A 21034-nucleotide genomic window follows, 5' to 3' on the forward strand; every position below is an offset into this window, starting at 1 on the left:
CCGGCACCTGGTGCTCGCTTCCTACTGGCATCCGTGGCTACGGCGGAGGGCTAAGCCTGGGGCTCAAGGAGTTAGGCAGCTGGCCTCGATCCCCTTCCCAGCGCTCAATGTAGGCACAAGGCCAGGCGTCGGACCTCCCCCCCCCCCCCGGCTAATGCAGGCTGTGAGGGGGCGATGAGCGAGTTCCGGGAGTCATAGCGCAGAGGTGTCTCCCGAGCCTGGAGTAGTGGCCCCCCCGACAGTGCGGCGGGTGGGGGCCAGGTGGGTGGCCTGTGCGGTGGGGTGTGTGGGGCGTGGACGCCCACGGAGCGCTCCTGGATGATGGGCGCCACTCAGGGAGAGCTGCTGTGACCAGACCCTACGCCGCGGGGACAATGGGAGCTTCGGGGAGGCCCAGATGTCGCAACGGGGAAGTCGACGTCTGGTTCTAATAAATCCGGAGGGCGAGCACTACGCCCCTTCTCTCCAGCCCTCGCAGTCAGGAAATCACCCCGGGACCACAGGGAGGGGAATCCCTCCTGAGCACGATTCCCACCTCCCAGCCTTCACCGCGATGGGGAGAACTTCGAGGTCATGGGGTGCCCCAGGCCTCGTTTCCTGACTCCTGGTCTGCTGGAGACCCAGCCCTAATGGAGGCTTAGGTTAGGGCAAAGATGAGTCCAGCCAAGAAAACCAGGAGTCCTGCTGGCCTTTGGGGAACTTGTGGTCTGACCTCTGGTGTCGGCGGTCCCCTAAGGGCTTCTACGAAGAGGGGGCTCCTGCAGGCCTGGAAGGGGTCTGAGAGGAGTATGGGCATCAGGTGTGGAAGTGGATGGCTCAGAGGTGCTTCTCAGGAAGAGTGGGGATGCTGAGCTCTGTCTTCCCTGTGCTCCTGCCTTGCCCCTGCCATGCCCTCAGTCCCCTGCAGGCAGTTAGGACAGCCTCTTTGCTCTCACCAACCCCTCTGGCAGCTCTGTGGTCTGCCACGATCTCTCTGCTAGCCTGGAGTGTCTCCATCTGTTGCCCTCCCCCAGTCACAGTGACCTCTGATCTTTGTAGAGAGCCCTTTAACCTTCCCCAAAGCCATTTCACATCTCTCATTTCCCAGCAAGCAGGACAGGCAAGGGTTTTTATCCTTACAAATGGAAAAGGTGGGAGCCTAGAGAGGCACAGTGGGTGGGTGAAGGTGGAGACAGGCCTGAAGTCCCCACCCCCTGTGTACCAGCCCTGGCACTGCCCTCCAGGGGACAAGAGGCAAGACAGGCCTTGTCTGGGGCCCTGGTACCCAGCCCCTTCCCTCCCACACACATCTCAGCTGCTTCCCCACAGGCCCTGGCCAGCAAACACTTAATGAAATCTTAGGCGGTGGCCCAGCCATCGATTGGCGCTGCACACAGGCCTGGACGCCTGGCTGGGAACCAGGAGAGCTATGAATGAGCCGGGAGTGGTGTGTAGGGGGCAGGGAAGCAGGCTCCACACCCTGGGTGGCCTGGCTGTGGACCCTACCCTCTGGAAGAGAGAGGGAGAGCCTGGCTCACGGTGGACTAACCTGGTCAGCTTGGTGGGCTGAGCTCCGCTGGTGGGCTGCCAGTGGCCAGGGAGGTCCTGGGTGTGAAGCTCTGGGCAGGACAATAGCTCTGGTCCCCAGGGAGGAGGAAGTGAGGAGGGGCTGGCTGCCTACTGACTCTGACCCACAAGGAGGAACTGGTGGGAGATGTGGAAGTGGTGGGGCGGGGGCAGGGGAGGGGGGTGCAGGGGAGCGTGATTGGCCAAGAGCAGCTGTCATGGGGCAACAGGAATGGGGTCAGGGACAACAGGTCCATCTGGGCTGGAAGCTGTTCTGTTGGAGTAGACGATGAGGGGTGCTGGGGATAGGACCCCTGGACGCACAAGCTCTAGGCTGTTCAGGACTAAGATTGAGACAGAGATAGCTCAGGGGGACTGTGGCCTGGTGGGACCGCAAGGTTTAGAGCCAGCCTTGTGGGCTACCTGGGCAGTAGGGTTTAACACCAGCCACCACAGACCAAGAGGAAGCACTCCTCCCTCTGGGTCTGAGAGGACTCACATGAAGGGGCTGGTCTGGGGGTGAGGCACCCAGAACCTGTGGCTTAGGGCAGTTCTGCTGCAAGGCTGGCACTCAGGGGGCTTGGTGGCATACAGGGGCCCAAAGGCAAGGGGCACACTCTAGATGTTGAGAGGATGGCCCAGGGCCAACAAGAAGGGAAGCAGGGATTCCCCAGGAGCTGACATAGACTCACCCAGCTGTAGCCACCGGTGTGACAGGCATTTTTGAATAGAGGAATGGATTTCTCCCTTTGATAGGGTTGCTTGTCTGCTCAAGAGAACTCAGAATTTGTGGGTTTGGGTTTTAACAAAGCTCCAGATCCACTTGTGGGAATAACAGGAAGAGGGGGTGAGGCCTCCAGTGTGCCGGGGGCCATGTCCACATCAACAGAGCAGCTGCAGTTCCAGCCCCAGCTCCCCGGGTGGCGCTGCAGGCACCCACCAGCCTCCCAACCCCCAGGGCAGCCCCAGAGTCACAGAGCTTGGGGCATCCAGTATGGCTGCAACCATGTGTTTATTCCAAATGTGCAAAGCTCAAAGCGCAAGTCACAGCTCTAATTTAGGAAGGTCACCCAGTGGCCCCGAGGTGGCCCTATTAGGATGGCCCACGGCCAGTTCTGCTTGACTGGGAGGACTCAGCCTCTCAGACCCGTCCTTGGGTCTGAGGAGCACTGGGCATGGGGCTCACTGGGGATTCCTCCTCACCTAAAAGCCAGAATGTCATGTAAAGAAAAAAGCAAAAATCACAGTGGGTCTTGGAAACAGGGAAGGGTAACAGAAACAGATCCGCCCTCTCAGGCTCTTCCTCTTCTTGGGGGCGAGGAGGGCAGTGGGCAGACCAGGCCTTGTCAGACCTTATGTTTGGTGTTCAGTGACAAAGGCAGGTGGCGGCTGGACTTACAGCCTGCTGGCCTGGAAAGAAAAGGGCCCTCCACCTCTTAGGGGGTGGCCCAGGGGAACCCAAGGAGATCCCAGAGCCCTGGGAATCCAAACTCCATTACCCATGGCAGAAGCAGTGGTCACTCAACCAGCGTCATGACTGGGAGGTCTCTGCCACCAGGGCCGGAGGTGAGGCTGTGGGTCGAGCCTAAGTCAGGTCTGAGATGGGGCCTGAGGGGGCCCCTTGGGCTCAGCCTGGTTGGGCATTGGGGTTTCTATGGACTTGGGGGTCTGGTATGGCTGAGACATTCTTTCAAGGAGAGCCCAGGGCAAGGACAGTTTCCAAGGGGTTATCTCCAGGGAAGCCTAAGTGATTAGAAGCAGTTGAGCAAGCAGGGGTGGGGAATGCAGCCATCACTGTCACGTGGGGGAGGCCCCAGATGTCACCGCCACAAGTCACCGGCCGCTGCCCCGTTGTCGTTCTCGTGGAACTTGTGCAGGTGGTCGGCGAACCTGTGGGGCCACAGAAACCTTTGCTGAGACTGACTGAAAAAAGGAGAGAAATGTGTGTGTGGGAGGAGGGGGGCAGGGAGCTCTCTGGGATTGCGGAGAAGGGGTACAGCATGTGACAGGGTGGGAGCTGAGGGGGCTCAGAATTGGGGCCCATGGTGGCAGGCTGGGGCAGCAGGAGACTTAATGGAGGAACTAGGTGGCGGTCCCAGGGTGGTGCCGGGGCCCAGGGTGGCATCCTCACTTCTTGGCACAGAAGGTGGCGCAGTCCCTTTCCACACTCTCGCTCCATGCCAGCTTGTACAGCACCTGTTGGGGGTGGGGATACCGTGAGCTGCCCACCCTGCCTCACAGCCACTCCTGCAGTCTCCCAGGGCACAAAGGCTCCCGTGGCCCAGGCCCAGGGTAGTGGGGGGGCCATCAAGCCACTCCTGTGCTGCCTGCTTCACAGATGGTCAGAGGCCCAGCATGGAGTCACCGTCCCTAACATTGCTGGGCATGCCACTGGCAGGGCCGGGACCTGCTGGACCCTGGGCTTCTATCCAAGCCGGCGTTGGAGCCCAGGTGAGCCCAGTAGGGGTCATGTTGACTGTGGCCTGGTTGGGGGCAGGGTCCCTGAGGCTGGTGCCTTCAACAGGCACGGTGACATGCAGGCGTCGCTAGGCCTCTGCACATACTGTACCACCAACTATGTCCCCTTTGCTGGCAGCCCCCTGGATGTCCCCTGGTGGACTTGGACCAGCTTCTCCTCATGCCTCACGCTCCCGCGGGGCCCTTCCCCCTACCAAGCCCTTCCCTGGCTGGGCCCTGGATGGAGTCACCTGAGCCTCTCCACAGGGCAGGCAGCTCGTGCCCCGGGCGAAGGGCAGATGGGGAGCCCTCCTAGTCCTCAGGGCGGGTGAAGCCCTTGAAGGAGAGAGAAATGGCCACAAGCCGATGGTGTGGGTTGGGCAGGCCTGGGTGCCAGGTCCTCCCTCAGGCACTGTTTCAGCCACAGAAACAAGGTCTCTGCTGCCCCTGAAGGTTGGGGAGAGTGGTGAATGCACCCCTGTCAGCCTACCAGGCACTCACCAGGAAGACCAAGCAGTGCAGGAAGAGTGTGTAGAAGAAGCCGATGGTGCGTGCCATCTTGTTGGAGAGAACCAGCCGCCCCTGGGGAACAACCAAGGTATGGAGTGGGGTGGGGTGGGGCAGGCCTCACCCACTCCTACAGGGCTGCTCAGGCAGAGAAGGCCCAGGGCAGCAAGGGGAAGGAAGGAGCAGGCAGCTGGGTCCACAGTCCACCATCACAGGTGGTGAACTTGGGCTACAAGGAATTCTAAGGGATGGCACTCCCTGCAGCCCAACTCCAGGACCTACTGAGAATGGTAGGAGCTGTCGGGAGGGGGAGGGACTCTGTCCCAGGTCACACAGCCACAATGGGCAGGACCTGTGAGGGGCCACTGAGGTCCCTTGGGCTTGTCCAGACTGGACTGGAGGGCAAGTGGCATGTTCAGGCCCGTCCTGGGTGGGCACAGGGCAGAGGACTTACCATGCTGAGGGTGGCTTTGTCCCAGGGGCTCAGGCTCAGGTACTTCCTCTGCCGCTCCTGAAGGGGAAGGGATGAGGAGGAGAGGACCCCAGAGGGCCCCACAGGCCCTGCCCCGCCATTCCCAGAATCCTAGAGGGGCTGCCAGGGGCCTCCCCAGGTGCCCACTCCCACTTGTCCCTTGTGCGCCGGCCCATTCTATTGACGGCTCTGCCTGTGGGAATGTTCTTCACCATCAGGACTTCCACAGCCCAATACATGGGACGAGGGAAGCTCTAGGTGGTGGGCCCCACCATGGGTCCCCGGACACTGGGTGCTGTGCCTGGCTCTTTGCTTGTCTCTTGCCCCCCGAGTGCATGCCTGGTGTTGATTTGTTCCCCGACACATGCCCTCATGTAGCTACCAGCAGCTGTTCCCGATGCCTGCTCTGGGCCAGCCTGGGCTTCCATGTGCCAGAATAGGTATAGAGGTTGGGGTGTGCAGGACCAGGCACAGCGAGGCTGGGCAGGAGGGGATGGACAGGCTGGTGGGGTCGGGACAAGGGGAGGGGTGACTGAATGATTGGGGCCTGCGCAGAACAGGGTCAGCCAAGCATACCCCTCCCCTGCCTGAAGCCAGCTTCACGCACCCGCTTGCTGAAGGAGGAGAAGGGGTCCAGGCGCTCCTCATACTGGGACGAGTACCGCAGCTCCGTGTCATCGCTGCCACTGCCCTGTGCAGGGAGGGAGGAAGGAGAGACCGTCAGTCCGCTGGGGACAGCAGGAAGGCAAGTGTGTGAGGGAAGCCAGGGCTGTCAGGTCACAGGAGCCTCAGTTTTCTCATTTGCAAAAGGTGAGGGGGGCCCCACATCCCAGAGCTGGGAGAGGGTCCCAGGGTGACAGCATGAAGGTGGCTTGTGCTGTGCCGCAGGGACACTGGCCGCGGTCAGAGGTCTCTCTCTGAGGTCAGGACCACAGCACCCTCAGGGCACGGTCCTGCCTCACAGATGTGGAAACTAAGGCCGGAAGGGCGCTGGAGTGGGCCAGAGAGAGGGCTGGGCCCAGGTGCAGGGAGGCAGGTTTGGGCTGGGTGTGCTGGGAGTGTGGGGGTGGTTGTGGGTCGCAGGCCCACCTGGGAGAGGAGAACCCCTGCCACCAGCCTCCTCTGTGGTACCAGTTTGCACAGAGTCTGGGCGCCCTCTAGTGGCCAAAGAGCAACTCCAATGGGTGGGAATGGGGGTAATGGCTGAAGGTTTTGTCTCCAGGGAGGCCCCTGCAGTAAATGTCACTGCTCCCTCCCTCTCTGCCACCCACCCTGTCTCCCCACAGCTCACAGATGGCGTTTCGTGTACAAGGTGGTCCCCTGTGAAGGCTGGGGGCTGAAAGGGGCCAGGGATGGGCCTTCCCAGCTGAGAAGGAGTGGCTAGGTTTTCTGCTGCATTCTCTTGATTGGTGTGTGAAGTGTTGGACCAAATTCTGGGATTTTTTAATGTGAGTTTCAAACATAACAGATTCTCCAGGGCCTGTCCTGATGCTCCACATCCTGGGATTAAATTCCCAGATCCTGGGGTCAGCTAATGGACCACCCACATTTGGCCTGGGGTCTGTGACCCTGCCGCTTACTGTACTTGGCCACTTCCTGGCTGGTTCTGAGGAACCTTCACAAGCGCTCTACTCTGGGGGCCTCTCCCCAGCTGAGGGAGGACTGTGGGCTGGCAGGGGGAGTCAGATGGCCTCTGGAAGTCCCCCAGGCCCAGCGCTGCACAGCGGGTCACTGCCTGACCCTCCTGCCTTGGAGTGTCCTGAGCAGCCCTCCCCTGCTTGGCACACCTGGCGGCACACCTGGCACACCTGGCTGAGCCTGGGGAGGGCACCTACCTGGCCTGGGTAGCTCTGCAGGAACTTGATCTTCTCGAAGAGCTTGATGTTGTCGGCACGCAGGCTGTCCAGCTCGCCCTGCAGGGCATGGATGGTGTGCTGGGCCAGGCGGCTCTCCTGTGGGCAGGCAGGCGGTGGGCACAGGCAGGCGGGCAGCAGCAGGGCCCAGGGGAAAGGGTGGGGAGGGCAAGGGGTCCTCCCTGGCACAGGTACTGCTCTATCCACCTAGAGCCCTTCTCTGCCCATGGATGTCTGCTTGACCAGCAGGCCCTGCTCAAAGCTGCCTCACTCTAGGCACCCTGTCCCCGCCCGTGACCCCACCCCAGGCAGAAGTCTCAGCTCTCTGTTCAGGTCTCTTCAGGTTTTGTTATTTTCCGTATTTTTTTTTTTTTTAATATGGTTAAGAGATAACCCACATAACATAAACGTCACCATCTTAAAGTGTACACTTCAGTGATTTTTTTTTTTTCAGTATAGTCACAATGTTGTGCAACGATCCCCATGATCTAATTCCAGAATCTTTCTGTCAGCTCCACAAGAATCCCTGTGCCTATTAGCAGTCACACTCTCTCCTCCCCTCTCCTAGCCCCCAGCGACCTCTAATCTGCTTTCTGTCTCTATGGATTTGCCTGTTTGGGATGTTTCATAGAAACGGACTCATACGCTATATTCAAATGCTCCAAAAGGTGTTTCCTTCACACTATCCAAAATTCAAACGGTACAAAAAAATACATGGTAAGAAGTCTACATTTCCAAAGCAAAAGGTAGAATACTATAAGCCTTGCTCTGCTCTTGCTTTTCCTGCCCCGGTTAATCAGTCTTGAAGGCCTTCTTTTAAGGGCTGCATGGTAGTCCACAGTGGCTATCCCCAGGTCCCACGATGGGCCCTGGGGAGTCCTGCAATGAGAGCCTCTGGCTCCAGTGCATGGATCACGAGGGTCCCATCTGATGGCTCTGTCCGCCCTTGCCACTGCACAGCTGTCAGCCTGGCCTTCTGGGGTACTCAGCGATGCCTGCCTTCCCCAGGCCTGAGCCTGGGAACCTCAGGCAGCGACATCCCCGGGCACCCAATGATGGAACGCTGGGTTTGGAGAGGAAGGGTCTAGAAATTCCATCATCAGCCCAAGGAGTGCCTTTGTGAACACCAACAAAAACCTTCCCGGCTCCTGCCCCCACTGTGAGAGTGATCAGGGGTGTCGTGGGCCTGCTCTGTGGGATGGGTGGCAGCCGAGTATCCCAAGACTAGGACAATGCCACTTCCAGGAGCTCCTCTGCCTTCTCACCTGGGCCCTCACACTTCTGGATTTTCTGTTTAAAGGATGACTGTGTGCCCAGCACTTGTGGCTGCAACAACCAGAATTTCCAGGGCTCCCTTGTCACCACAAAGCTGTGACTTTTAACCCTACCACACCCCTTAATCCCAAGTTGACACAGAGAAAACCAGCCCGAAGCCACACACCACATGCAGATACAGAGAACCCCTGTATCAGAAGGGGCTTGTGCGCCCTTCCGAGGTCAGCAAACAGCAAAGTACACTTTAAAAGGGAGAGTCCTTGAAAAAAACTCGGGAGAAAAACCATTACAAAAATGGAAATCAGTGTTACTAAAATCAAAATGTTGTTACATGCTTAAAGTAAATTAAGTAAAAAGGCTACATTTTAAAAAAACCTTTAAAAAAGGGTAGAACTTTCCGATCTTTTCACGTTGTGAGCCATGAGCACTCCCTGCTCGCCTGTAGCCTGTCGTGCTTTGAGGCGCGTGTGCAGAGGGGTGGGGGCACTGCCGTGCCCAGCCACCTTGCTGCACAGGGACGGCTTAAGTGGAACTCAAGACATCTCTCCTCCCAAGTGTCCTCACTCACTCCAAGGGCTCCACTGCACCCCGTGTAGACACCAACCCTGGCTTGCTCCCCTCCAGTGTCACCTCTGGCCACTGATGCCCACATGTCCTCTTGGGGATGACGTGGCCTCAGCCCTCCATCTGTGACACCCCTTGCTGCTGCTTCTTTCACTCTCGCCCTGACCTGGACAATGGTACCCACCCCCGCTCGTCCTCCCGGTCCAGACTTCTGTCCTGAACGAGCTGCTTGGTGACTCTTCTCTCCCTCCATTCTTACAGTGTCGCTCCCCGTTCAAGCTCTTTGGTGGTGCCCCCTGCCTGCAGGGTAAAGCCCATGTGCCCTGGCCTTGCAGGGGGGCACTAGCTGGTGACTCTTGAGCCCTGTGTTTTTTCCCTTTAGCTCCTTCCTGCAGCCCAGGCACCATCTGCAATCCCTTCTGGTTCGTTGGCCCCCTGCCTCCATTCACATAGTGTGACCATCTGGTTCTTCCTTCAAAGCCAAGCATGGCATGCCCTCTTCCATGAAGCCTTCCCTGACTGCACAGTACTAATCCCCCTGTGGTTATTGGCTGTGACCATCTTCTCCCTCAAGCCCACTGTGTCCTCAGGTGCAAGGAGTGGTGGGATGGGGAAGGGGGCGACTCACAGCCTCCAGCTCCTGGTTGCGCGTACGGAAACGCTCCCTCTGGCTGGAGATGATGGACAGCAGTGAGCCTACCTGGTCGTCGGCAAGAGAGCCACTGGCTGGTGCTGAAGGTCCTAAGAGGCAGATGATGAGGACAGTGGCTTGGGGTGGCAGGAGGTAGAGCCCAGGTATGGGACTCTCAGGTTGGGCCCTAGCCCGAGGGAGCTCTGGACGTGTCCCATGGGGTGGAAGCCACACGGGTGTTTGACCACCTGGTGCTGAGCAGGTCAGGGAAGGGACTGGGCCGGGGGAACTGGGAGGATGTGAATGGGGCGGAGAGGAGGTGAGAGCCCCAGGCAGGCTCCAGCACAGCTCCTGCTCACCTTCCTGCACTGTCCCAGGCCCCTCTCTCCCCACTCTGTCCTTAGATCCGGGACCCCCACCTCTGCTGGACTAGGCAACCGCCCTCAGGGAAGCAAAGGGACACTGAGGGGCATGGGAAGCCATCAGCACAGCCCCCACCACCATGTCCTGGCCCAGCAGCTCCAAGTTGCAGCCGCAGCACCTGAGGAGGCCACCCCCCCTCTGGCACTGTAGACTGTAGGGCTCCGTGGCCGCAGTTCAGTGCCGAGAACCCCCAGAGAGGGCAGGGCTGAGGGGTGGGGTGGCAGGCAAAGTCCCAGAGTGGCAGATGGAGGCTCACCCCCTCTTTTGGGCTGCTGCCCTGGACCTGCAGTTGCCCTGGCGCTGCTGGGGTGGGGGCCCTAGCCTTGGAAGGAGCTCTTGGGGATCAGGGTTCAGGCTGCACCACCTGCTCTCCTCCACCCCCATCCCCACGGCCTGGGCCAGGACAGGGGTCAGGCCCTCCTCACCATAGAACAGGGCGGTGGCCTCCTTGATGGGCTCGGGGATCTTCTCCAGGCTGTGCTCTGCTGCTCCCTGCAGTGACAGGAGAAGGTGGAGGGGGAACAGCAGATGGGGGCACAGGCAGTGGGCGCTGTCTGGTGGTGGGGGCCTGGGCACAGCGGTGCCACAGAGGGGCCGGGAGCCGGATGCCCAGTATGAGCTACCATGGAAGACAAGGCTAGGCCAGGGTCTTACTCCTGAGGCCACTCAGCTCTGACGCATCAGGAGGCCTGGGGACCCTGGCTCTGGCAGCCAGCCTGCCGTGGGATGGGGCAGCCTGGCGTCTGTCCTGGAGTCCGTTTACTCATCTATGAAATGAGCCCTGAGGTGATGGGATGGACCCGAAGGCCCTTTAGGCGCTTGCCTTCTGTGGGCTTGGGCCTCAGCTCCTCTAACCATGAGCTGGGTGGATACCCTGCAGGGCCTCTGTCCAGGGCTCCAGGGCAGAGGCCCAAACCAGCGCCTGCAAGGGGGTGAGGGGGGGGTGGGGTGAGGGTGGGGGTGAGGAGGGGAATGCGGGGAGGGCTTGCTGCTGGCTCAAGGAAGGCCTGCCCGTCTGCCCTGAGGCCGGGCATCCTGAATTGGGGTGGGTAGCCTGGGTGTGGAGTGAGTGGGTAGAGCCCAAGGGACAGCAAGGCAGCCCCTCTGGGCCTTGAGGAGGAGCAGGTGACACCAGCTGCCTGACTGATCAGGCCGGAGTCCCTGGGGAGTCGGCTGATTGAGCACTGGGCGTGGGGGTGGGGCGGGGGCTCACCTCAGCGTCGGGCCGCTGGATGGTCTGGATGGTGCTGAGGTCCTGCTCCAGGTGGGCAATCAGCTCCCTTTGCTCGGCCACTGTGGCTGCTGCCTCAGTGACCTGGACCTGCAGCTCCGCACAGCGCCCTGTGGCCAGAGGAAGACACGGCCATCAGAGCGAGCCTGGTGGGCCTGGTGGTGCCTTCCCCTCTCTCTGCATCTCCAACCCACACTCTCTAAGCTGGACAGCACCCAGGCCGAGAGCTCCAGCTGCCCTCTCCCCACCTGCCACCGCCTAACGGACGGACCACCATTAGACCTGGCCACTAGGGGCTCAGGACACTGCCTGTGCTCCTGGAATACCCTGGGCAGGGGAGGGAGCCAGGCTAGGCAGTTAGGGGACATGAGTCCAACCCTGGCTCGGCTCGTGGCCAGCTAGGTGCCCCTAAGCCCCTTCCCTCTCCAGGCCTTATTTCCCACTGTAAGCAGGGCAAGTGGGTTGAACTCAATGAGCCCCAAGGTTTCTCCTAGTGCTGCTGGCCTTGGCGGCAGGAGTGGCGACGAAGGTGTGAGAGGGGCCGCCAGGAGGCAGTCCTTCTTCAGACCCGGGGGTGAGGGTCCCACATCTGGAGCTGACACCAGACTTACTGGGCCCCTCTCCCAACTTTCTGCGCACTGCACCCCAGCCGCAATGGTGGAGATGGTGGCAGTGGTGGGGGTGGCGCTGACCCACAGTCCCACTCTCTCCCCTATCCAGGAGCCACATGTCATTTTTTACAACAAAGCAAATTCACAAGAATTCTGTTTGGAGACTCTCCTGCCCTTTTGGAGAGTGGGAGATGTTGAGGAAGTCCTGAGCCTCCCCAGGTAGACACCCCTTGGTGCCTTCACAGCCACGGCAGGGGGACAGCAGTGGCCCGGGAGCCAGGCGGACCTGAGCTCGAAGTCTGGCTCTACTTCTGGTAGGCTGTGTGACTCTGGGCAGCCGACTAGCCTGGTCTGGGCCTTATTTGCAAACTAGTGCCAACAGACCCTGCTCAGAGGTCAGACACAGAATAGTGGCAGAGCTGTGGGGCTCACAAGCAAGCCCCTGAGGCCTGAGGCCTGGCGCTGTCCTTCCGGGGCAGACAGCTTGGCCACCAGGGGGCACTGCGGCCTCAGGAACGCCCAAAGGATCCAGGCTGTGGGCTGTGCTCAGGGAAACGGCCTTTGTGCCCTCCCCAATGGACTCGCCAGTCACCAGGCGGCCTGCTGAGCAGCTGTCCCACCAGCCTGGCTGGGCTCAGTGCCCTGAACCAGGGCGGGGGCAGCCCCGCCTCATGCCCACCCGCTCCATCTCCTGGGTGCCTGCCGCACGCCAAGCCCTTCCCACACCTCCAAGCGCTATCAGACAAGATGATCTCTGCTCTACAGATAAACAGCGGAGGCTGAGAGAGGGATGCTAACTTTGCCCACGGTCACGTGGCCATATCTGGCCAGGCCTGGGACCAAACCCAGGGTGTCCACCCCAGCTACGTCTAAGTCCTTCCCCTGTACCAGGGACTTGACTCCTTCAGGCCCCTTGCCTAGATGGCTCCAAGTGGATTTCCTGCTCCAGTCATTCGCTGAGCCCCTCCTTCATACCTGGCAGCCAGGAGGTGTCAGTAGGTGGCAGAGTGAGGGGTCTGAGGTGGGGTGTGGGAGGAGGTCTGAGGGCAGGGCCAGGCCAAGGAGGGAGCACACTGTGTGCAGGGCTGGGGTCTCGCCTTCAGCCTGTAGGCCCTGCGTGGCCTCCACGGGCTTTAAGCAGGGTCCTGTGTTGGGGGAGGAGTCCAGGGAAGAAGGGAGGACCCGATTCTGAGTCTCAGGGGGAGACCACAAACGCCATGGCCACAGTGGTGTTATCTAGGGTACTGCACGGCCCCGGGCGCATCGCACCACCGAGCAGTTTGTTAACCCAGTACGGCCCACCGGCCTTTCTCAAGCCCGGCAATGTGTTAATTAAAAGATTAATGAGCTTGACTTGTATTTTTCAGCTGATATTACGGTAAAGTTATCTAAAAGAGGGGTGTCAGGTGTTTGCACAGGGGTGCAATTTCAGTGCTTTCCACAGGCGCCATTTTCCATGGATACGCCTCTGGCTGTACCAGGTTAACAGAAACTGCTCAGTGCAATACCTGCCACACCTGCCATACCCTAGTTACGCCTCTGCATGGCCGCCGGTCTGGGCATGGAGTCCTGGGTCCCAGGCCTGCAGGCCGGCCTGGAGAGCAGGGCCGCCTGCTGCACCACCATGCTTAGGAGGGAGGTGGATGGGAGCCTACAGGGGAGGCCTGGACTGAGGAAGGGGCACTGGGTGGGTGTCCATAATCGGAGCCTATCCAGAAATGGTGTTGGGACTGATGATGTGGGGAGAGGGTGTGGACAGATACCCTGGGACCAGTGGAAGGTGTTGAGCCCAGAGAACGCAGGCTCAGGTGATGCGGACCCAGAGAACAGGGCAGAGAGGGCTGGGAGAGGGGGAATCTACGGAGCATGGACGCTAGTCCTTGGAGGGGTGCAAGCAGCATGTACGGAGGGGACCAACGCACTGCATGAAATGCTGGAGGGACAATTCAGCCAGCAGCCCAAGGCCACCCCCAGCGTGGTCTTGGCCAGGGTCCCCGGGGCAGGAGTGACTCACAGCTCCTGTGGCCATCTGTGGGCCTAGGGGAGGCAACGGGGTGCCGGGCTGGGTTTTCTGTGCATTTGTTCTGTGCCTGCTGGGGCCCTGTGAACATGTGAGGGCCCCCACCCAGACAGGGCCCAGTCACCCCACAAGGGCCAGTTTGTTATGCTGGCCCAGACTCTGGGGGAGCCGCTGAGCAGAGGGGAGGTGGCTCTGGGTGACATGCAGGGCTGGCCGGCATGCACTCACAGCAGGAATGGAAGCACAGAGCAGAGGCCGGGCAGAGGCGGGCAGTGGAAGTCTGGGGAAGGCGTGTAGGGGGAGCTGAGGCTGCGTGGGCAGGCCCTGGACACCGTCTGGCAGCGGAGGTCTGGGAAATGTGTGCAAGGGGAGCTGAGGCTGCACGGGCAGGCCTTGGACACCATCTGGGAGTGGAGGTCTGGGGAAGGCACGCAGGGGGAGCTGAGGCTGCACAGGCAGGCCCTGCACACCGTCTGGGAGTGGAGGTCTGGGGAAGGTGCGCAGGAGGAGCTGAGGCTGCACGGGGAGGCCCTGCACACCGTCTGGGTGCAGCGGAGCCCAGCTGGGATCCCAGCCTCGCCCAGAGCTGTGCTTTGGAACCTCACCCAGATGGGGGCTGGGGGTGGGGAGTGGTGGATGAGAAGGTCGGGAGACAGCACTCGCGTTCCCGAGGTGTGGCCTCAGTTATAGGCCCCACTCAGAGATGACGAGGGCCACAGTGACATAGTCTCAGAGGCACCCAAGCCTGCCATGTGAGGGTCCCCTGGCCACCAGCCCCTGCTTCCCTCTGCCTCCTCCCTTGGAGGAAGGAGTATGCAGACCAGGAAGTTGGGGTCACGTCTCCTGGAGGCCACTTAGTGTTGAGGAAGGGCCTGAGCGGGAGTCTTCTCTGGAATTCTGGCCTCACCTTTCAGGAATTTTGTGACCATGGGCAAGACACCTGACTTCTCCCAGTCTTGTCTGTAAAATGGAGATAAGAGGCCCCTGGAGAGGCTGTATCAGCTGCCGGGCAGTGGTTGAGCAGGACTGCTTTCCTGAGAAAGCCTGGAGACCACCTGGGGCCCTCCAGGGAAGCAGGTGCTGGGGACATGAACACTGAGTGACACTGCTGCAGCAGAGAGTGAAAAGTGCAGCAGCCACAGATGCAAAGACCCAGAACTTTGGACAAGGAACACCTCAGCTCTGATAAGGCACAAGGGGTCAGTCTCAGCAGAGCTCAGTCCACGGGAGAAGCCAGCCAGAGCTGAGGTGCTCCTGCAGCTCAGCCAGATGCAAGAGGGCATCTGGGCCCATCGCTGGCACTGGCGGAGCTGCTGATGCCTCCCACCCCCAGCCTCCAGCACCTCCCCCACAGCCAGTCTGGTCTCAGGCCTCAGTCTTCAGGCTGCCCTACTGTGTGGTGCTTCAACCCTAGCCTGGCCATCCCACCTGAAAGAGATGGGCAGGGACAAAGGCCTAGGAGGGACAAAGGCCTTCGCGATTCCCCAGAGCTCCACGAATAGGCCGAGGTGACAGCAGGCTGTGGCCACAAATGCTTCCCAATCACGCCCAGCATTGGGGAAAGGCTCTCAATATGTTTTGGAGGCATTTGTAAGTTAGGAGTTGCTTTTATTGAGAAAGCTACTGTGTGTGCCAGACATCATACTGGGCATTGGGAAGACGACAAGATGATCCCCCAGCCCTGGTCCTTGCCCTGGGTGGGGGGCAGGGGGTGGTGCTTGCAGGCCCTGGGGAAGTCAAGTCCACGTGGGAGCATGGAGGGAGCACTTCATTCTGCTCGGGGCACAGCAGGCAGCACAGGCAGTTTCACTCTAGACGTAATATTTCAGTTGGGCCTTGAGGGATGAATAGGAGTTTGCCAAGTAGCGGTGGGCAAGTGAGGAGGGTTTTCCAGGCAAAGGGAACAGCCTGTACAAAGGTGAGAGGGTGGGCAGGTATTTGGAATATTCAGGGAGTAGAGGCAGCCTGTGGAGTCCCTGGGTAGTGCAAACAGTTAACATGCTCGGGTGCTAAAATAAAAGTTGGTGGTTTGAGTCTACTCAGAGGTACCTCAGAAGAAAGCCCTGGTAATCCGCTTCCAAAAAATCAGCCATTGAAAACTGTGTGGAGCACAGTTCTACTCTGACACACACAGGGTCATGATGAGTTGGAACCTACTCCACGGCAGCTGGTATAGCCAGCCTGTCACTCCCTGCAAATTAACCTTGTCCTCACTCTTCCATGCCCTTCAAAGCAGGGCTTTTCTATCTCATTTTCTCCCCAGGTCAAGCAAGGCTGATGAGAGATGGGCGAGGGGAAGGGCCGGCACATGGTGTGTGTGTGGGTGAATGCAGCCCATTGGCCTGGGATGGGCAGGGGTCATGGAAAGTATTTGTGTCTTTGAAAAAACTGGTGAACCTGTAATGTGGGAGAGTCTGAAATTTCCAGACATGGGGAAATACTGTGAGGATGCTGACAAACAGCCTGGTTCCGAGCATTTCCTCAAACAGGACGCCAGGTGAGGTGAGGGCGCCGTGGCGCCCCCTTGTGGTCTGGGGGAGCAGCTTTCCTGAGGGACAGGAGCTCTGGAGTTGCGGGAAGGCTTAGGAGTCCTAAGCAGGCCCTAGCCTTGGGGGCAGAGGGCAGTGGATGGTTCTGGATTCTGAACACGCTGAATGCGCTGTCCCCAAAGAGGAGACAGGCACAGGTGAGTGCAGAGGACCCTCTCAGGAACCTTGATGGAAAGCAAGGAAGGGGGAGTGGCAGCTGAGGGAGGAGGTGCTTAACGTAGGGAGAGAGGGGTGCAGGGGCTGCAGGCACAAGAGGAAGGGGGTACTGGGGTGGGGCAGGTGGAGCACTGGATGAGGAGGATCCCATGGCCAGGGGTACTTCCTCCAGGCAGGAGGGGTAAGCCTGGCTCAGATGCTGAGAAGCCCGTGTGTAGGTGGGACCCTGAGGAACCCGCTTACGCCATGAGCCAGGAGGTGAGCTGGGCTGTGATGGGGGTGCTGTGGTGAAGGGACTGAGGGGCTGGCCTGAGTCGGCACCATGCCAGGCCCCCTAGTCGAGGTAAGGGAGCTCTCTGGACAGTGAAGCATGGGGTCTTGGGGCAAGGCAGTAGAAGGTTCTGGTGAGAGAGTCATGGACCCACTGTTGTCCAGACCCAGGAGGCCCGCACCTGATACGGGTCCCCTAACGGGCGGGGAGAGCAGCAGCCAGGCTTGGCTGTGGTGCATGAGGTGTAGTGGAGCAGCCAGGGGGACAACGTGAGTGGTGGGATCCGCCCCAGCAGTGGCTGGAGATGCGGGGGGAGAGCTCCAGGTTGGGGTGGGGAGGTGGCTGCTGCAGCCCCAGCAGTGGATGAGGAAGCCCAGAGAGATGACATTTTCAGGTATTAGACCCTGAGAAGAGGTAGCAGGACGTTGGGGGATATCAGGAGGAAGCAGTATTAGGCACCACGTTGAATAGAGTGTCGACAAGGAGGGGTCGTTGGTGTCTCAAGCTATAGAAAGCTGAGGGTGGTGGTGGGAGCTTGAGGCAGCTGGTGGGGCCTAGGGGCCTGTGGGGCTGGGACTGGGGTGAACCCACTCTCTGGACAGAGGCTTGGCTGTGACGGGCAGAGCCGTGGGCAGAACTGGGGTTGGGGTGCACAAGAGAAGGGCCTTCAGAGCACAGTATCTGCAGCTGGGGGTAGGGGGAGGCAGGGAGAGGGAGAGGCTGTGTGTATGTGGGTGAGGGGATGGCAGATGGAAGGTTCAGAATCAGGTGGAGAGTTGGCCTCAGACAAGACTGAGACCCCCTTGCCTTCAAAAGGGGCCCACGTGAGGAGAACCCCCTGACAGCCCCCTCCCCTTATGAAATGTGCAGTGATTCATCCCTCTGGGAGAATCTGGGAAGACTTCCTGGAGGGTGCATTCTTCAGAGGGGAGAAAGAAACAAATATCACAGTCAAGACTTAAGAAGACTGGGCTCTGTGACTGAGGGCACAATTTCTGACTGTGGACCAGTTACAGCCCAGAACTTAGAGCAACCAGAGTTGAATGGCAAAGGCCTGGGGTGTTGTACCTGTTGCTTTCGGAAGGTGGAGGACGCTGTGTTATTAAACCAGCCACCACAGGCCAGGCAGGAGCAGTGGGGCTCTGCAGTGCACACTGTCTCTCTCAGCTTGGGGGCTGTGATGGTTAAGATTGTGTGTCAACTTGGATGGGCCATGATTCTCAGTGTTTGTATGTGATCACTCCCATGATTGAGTCTGCTGTGAGTAGCCAATCAGTTGCAAGGGAATCTCCTTGGGGGGTGTGGCCTGCATCCAAATATAAGCAGATGTTCTGGCTTTTTGCTCACTCTGGATCCTGTGGCTGCCTCCTGTTTGTCTGACCTCTGGTTCGTGGGACTTGAGCTATCAGCTTATCTGCCGATCCTGGGATTCATCAATCTTCACAGCCTATGAGCAGAGTCCTGCTTTCCGACCTGCCAATCTTGGGTTCGCCAGCCCCTGCGACTATGTGAATTGGGAGAAGCCTCTACCCTAATCCGCGGGCTGGGGATGTTCCAGCCTCTACCATCACGTGAGCTGTTTCTTTGATATAAATCTCTCTCTCTATATATATTTATACGCTTTTCTGGTTTTGCTTCTCTAGAGAACCCAGCCTAAGACAGGGGCTCTGAGGGGGCTGGAGCCAGGACCACATCTGTCCCCTCCCTACCTCTGGATCTGTGTAATCCGAGAGGTGACCAGCGATGGCTGCAACCCCTCCCTTGCTGACAGACTCTGTCCCTTTGCTCCTACACAAGGGTGTCCCCACAGAAGTCTCTTCCACCCTCTCTCCTGCAGCATGAATTCTTGCTTCTCCTTTCCATACACATACTGTTGCTAACGTTAGCTGCCATCAAGTCAGCTCCAACTCATGGCAACTCCACGCACAACGGAATGAAATGCTGCCTGGTCCTGCGCCAGCCCCACGATCAGTTGTGGATTGGACTGTTGTGATCCACAGGGTTTTCACTGGCTGGTTTTCGGAAGTAGATTGCTAGGCCTTTCTTCCTACTCTGTCTTAGTCTGGAAGCTCTACCGAAACCTGTTCAGCATCATAGCAACATGCAAACCTCCACTGACAGATGGGTGGTGGCTATGCATGAGGTGCCTTGGCTGGGAATCGAACCCAGGTTTCCTGCAGGAAGGGGAGACTTCTAACCACCACTGCCCCCATAAGCACACAAACAAATACGTTATTTCTCCTATTTGAAACACACCCCCACATACACATGCAGCTTCGCTTGACTCCAGTGTACCCGCCAGAAAGCTCCTTCAAGGAGTTGTCTACTCAGTCTCTAATCCTCTCCCTCATTCTCTTATACCCTTCTGGTCAGGCTTTCTCCCACACACCAAAGAAACTGCTCTTGTCAAGGTCGCCAATGACCTCCGCACGTTGCTGCGTCTTCATTTCTTAGCCCTCATTTTCCCTGGCCCGTCAGCGGCTGGCTCCAGCCTCCTTCCGCTGCTGGCCGCTCCTTCCCAGTTTCCTTTGCTGGGTCCTTTCCTCCCTGCTCAGCTCTACGCCACTGGTGCACCTGAGGCTCAGCCCCGGGACCGCATTCTCTTTCCTATCTGTACTTGGTATGCTCCTTCACCCTCGCCGCCTTACAGGCCAATCAGAAGCTGATGACCGCCCAGATTCTGTCTCCTGCCCATACCTCCCCACACCCATCTCCACTCAGATGTCTAACTGGCACCTCCAACTTAACAGGTGCCAATATAAGCTAGATCCTCTCCCCAAATCTATATCACCCCAACAGGACCCCCTGCCGCACAGCTCCTGGAGTGTCATTCTCAGGATGCGAGGGGCCCCAGCTGCTGGCCCTGACCCAGCTCTCTGTAAGGGCAAGTCTATCCCCAGTGGCTGACCAAAAACCCTGGGCCATCCTTGCTCCTTACATCTAATCTGCCAAAGTCCTGGTTTTGGCTCTACCTTCAAAATGTATCCAGAATTCAATCACTTTTCACTACTGCCACCACCCTGGTGCAAGCCACGGCCATCTCTTGTTTTGATTATGGCAACAGCCTCCTCTCTGGTCTCCTTGCTCCCACCCTCACTCCTACAACCTAGTCAAGACACAACCGCCAGCATGAGCCTTTTAAAAAGTCAGGTCAGATCACTCTGTTCAACCCTTCTAGCGGCTCCCATACTCAGAGTCAAAGCCCAAGCCCCTACAGTGGCCGACAAGTCCCCATGTGCCCGCCCCTCCCCTTAGCTCTCTGACCTCATCACCTGCCTCGCTTCCCCTTGGCAACTCTGCTCCAGCCATACTGGCTTCCAGGCACATTCAGACCTTTGCAGCCTCTGTCTGGAATGTTCTTCCCCTGGACATCTGCAGGGCTCATTCCCTCACCCGTCAAGACTCTGTTCACATGTCACCTTCTTAGTGAGGCGCACCCTGACCACCTGATTTACAACTGTCATGGATTGAATTGTGTCCCCCCAAAATATCTGTCAAGTTGGCTGGGTCATGATTACCAGTATTGTATGATTGTGTAATCTGATGTGATTTCCTTATGTGTTCTAAACTCTATCACTATGATAAGGTTATACTGATGGGGTTTACAAGATTAGATAGTGTCTTAATTCAATCTCTTTTGAGATATAAAAGAGAGAAGCAAGCAGAGACACATGGGAACCTCATACCACCAAGAATGCAGTACCGGGAGCAGAGCGCGTCTTTTGGACCTGAGGTTCCTGCGCTGAGATGCTCCCAGACCAAGGGAAGACTGATGACAAGGACCTTCCTCTGGAGCCAACAGAGAGAGAAGGCCTTTCCCTGGAGCTGATGCCCTGAATTTGGACTTGTAGCCTATTGGACTGTGAGAGAATAAATTTCTCTTTGTTAAAGCCATCCACTTGTGGTATTTCTGTTACAGCAGCACTAGATGACTAAGACAACAACTTTAGCCCTTCCACTTGCTCTTCTAATCCTTCTTAACCTCTTTTTCTCCCGTAACATTTATCCCCTTCTAAAAAACCAATTGCCATTGAGCTGACTCTGACTCATGGTGACCCCACTTGTGTCAGAGTAGGACTGTGCTCAATAGGGTTTTCAATGGCTGATTTTTTGGAAGTAGATCACCAGGCCTTTCTTCCGAGGTGCCTGTGAGTGGACTTAAATCTCCAATCTTTTGGTTAGCAGCCAAGCACATTAAGGGTTTGCACTACCCAGGGAGTCCTATCCCCTTCCAACCTATGCTGTAATCCACATATTTATTATGTTTACCATCTGTCTGCCCCCATTGGAAGGTAAGCTCTAATATTTGTTCTCTGCTGTAACCCTGGGTCCTAGAGCAGTGGCACTTGGTTAGCACTCAATGCATATTAGTAGACTGGCTGAGTGGAATCTACCCAGCAGGGAGGCAGCCCTGCTTTATCTAGGTGGAAGGATGGCTCCTAGGGCTGCAGGGCCGCCCAGGCTGGACA

The 21034-nt window shown here is 58.4% G+C and overlaps 2 protein-coding genes across 3 annotated transcripts in view; both read right to left on the reverse strand.

The window, feature by feature from the left end:
• The window catches only part of SH2B2 (SH2B adaptor protein 2), a 23543-nt gene extending 21939 nt beyond the window's left edge, over positions 1-1604 (reverse strand). The window contains exon 1 of the mRNA XM_004385952.2: positions 1529-1604. The gene's annotated coding sequence lies outside the window, so the exon portion shown is untranslated. The remainder of the gene's footprint in view (positions 1-1528) is intronic.
• Positions 1605-2547: 943 nt separating this feature from the next.
• Positions 2548-21034, reverse strand: part of CUX1 (cut like homeobox 1) — a 449005-nt gene continuing 430518 nt past the window's right edge. For both annotated transcript variants that reach the window (XM_023740265.1, XM_023740264.1), the window contains exons 15-23: positions 10941-11068; positions 10153-10219; positions 9302-9414; positions 6817-6933; positions 5589-5672; positions 4964-5020; positions 4504-4584; positions 3677-3741; positions 2548-3435 (exon numbers count right to left, since the gene is read on the reverse strand). In XM_023740265.1, coding sequence (XP_023596033.1) covers positions 3366-3435; positions 3677-3741; positions 4504-4584; positions 4964-5020; positions 5589-5672; positions 6817-6933; positions 9302-9414; positions 10153-10219; positions 10941-11068 — 782 coding nt within the window. In that variant the 3' untranslated portion in view covers positions 2548-3365. The remainder of the gene's footprint in view (positions 3436-3676; positions 3742-4503; positions 4585-4963; positions 5021-5588; positions 5673-6816; positions 6934-9301; positions 9415-10152; positions 10220-10940; positions 11069-21034) is intronic.

Source organism: Trichechus manatus, unplaced genomic scaffold (genome assembly GCF_000243295.1).
Source record: "Trichechus manatus latirostris isolate Lorelei unplaced genomic scaffold, TriManLat1.0 scaffold00151, whole genome shotgun sequence".
Lineage (NCBI taxonomy): Eukaryota > Metazoa > Chordata > Mammalia > Sirenia > Trichechidae > Trichechus > Trichechus manatus.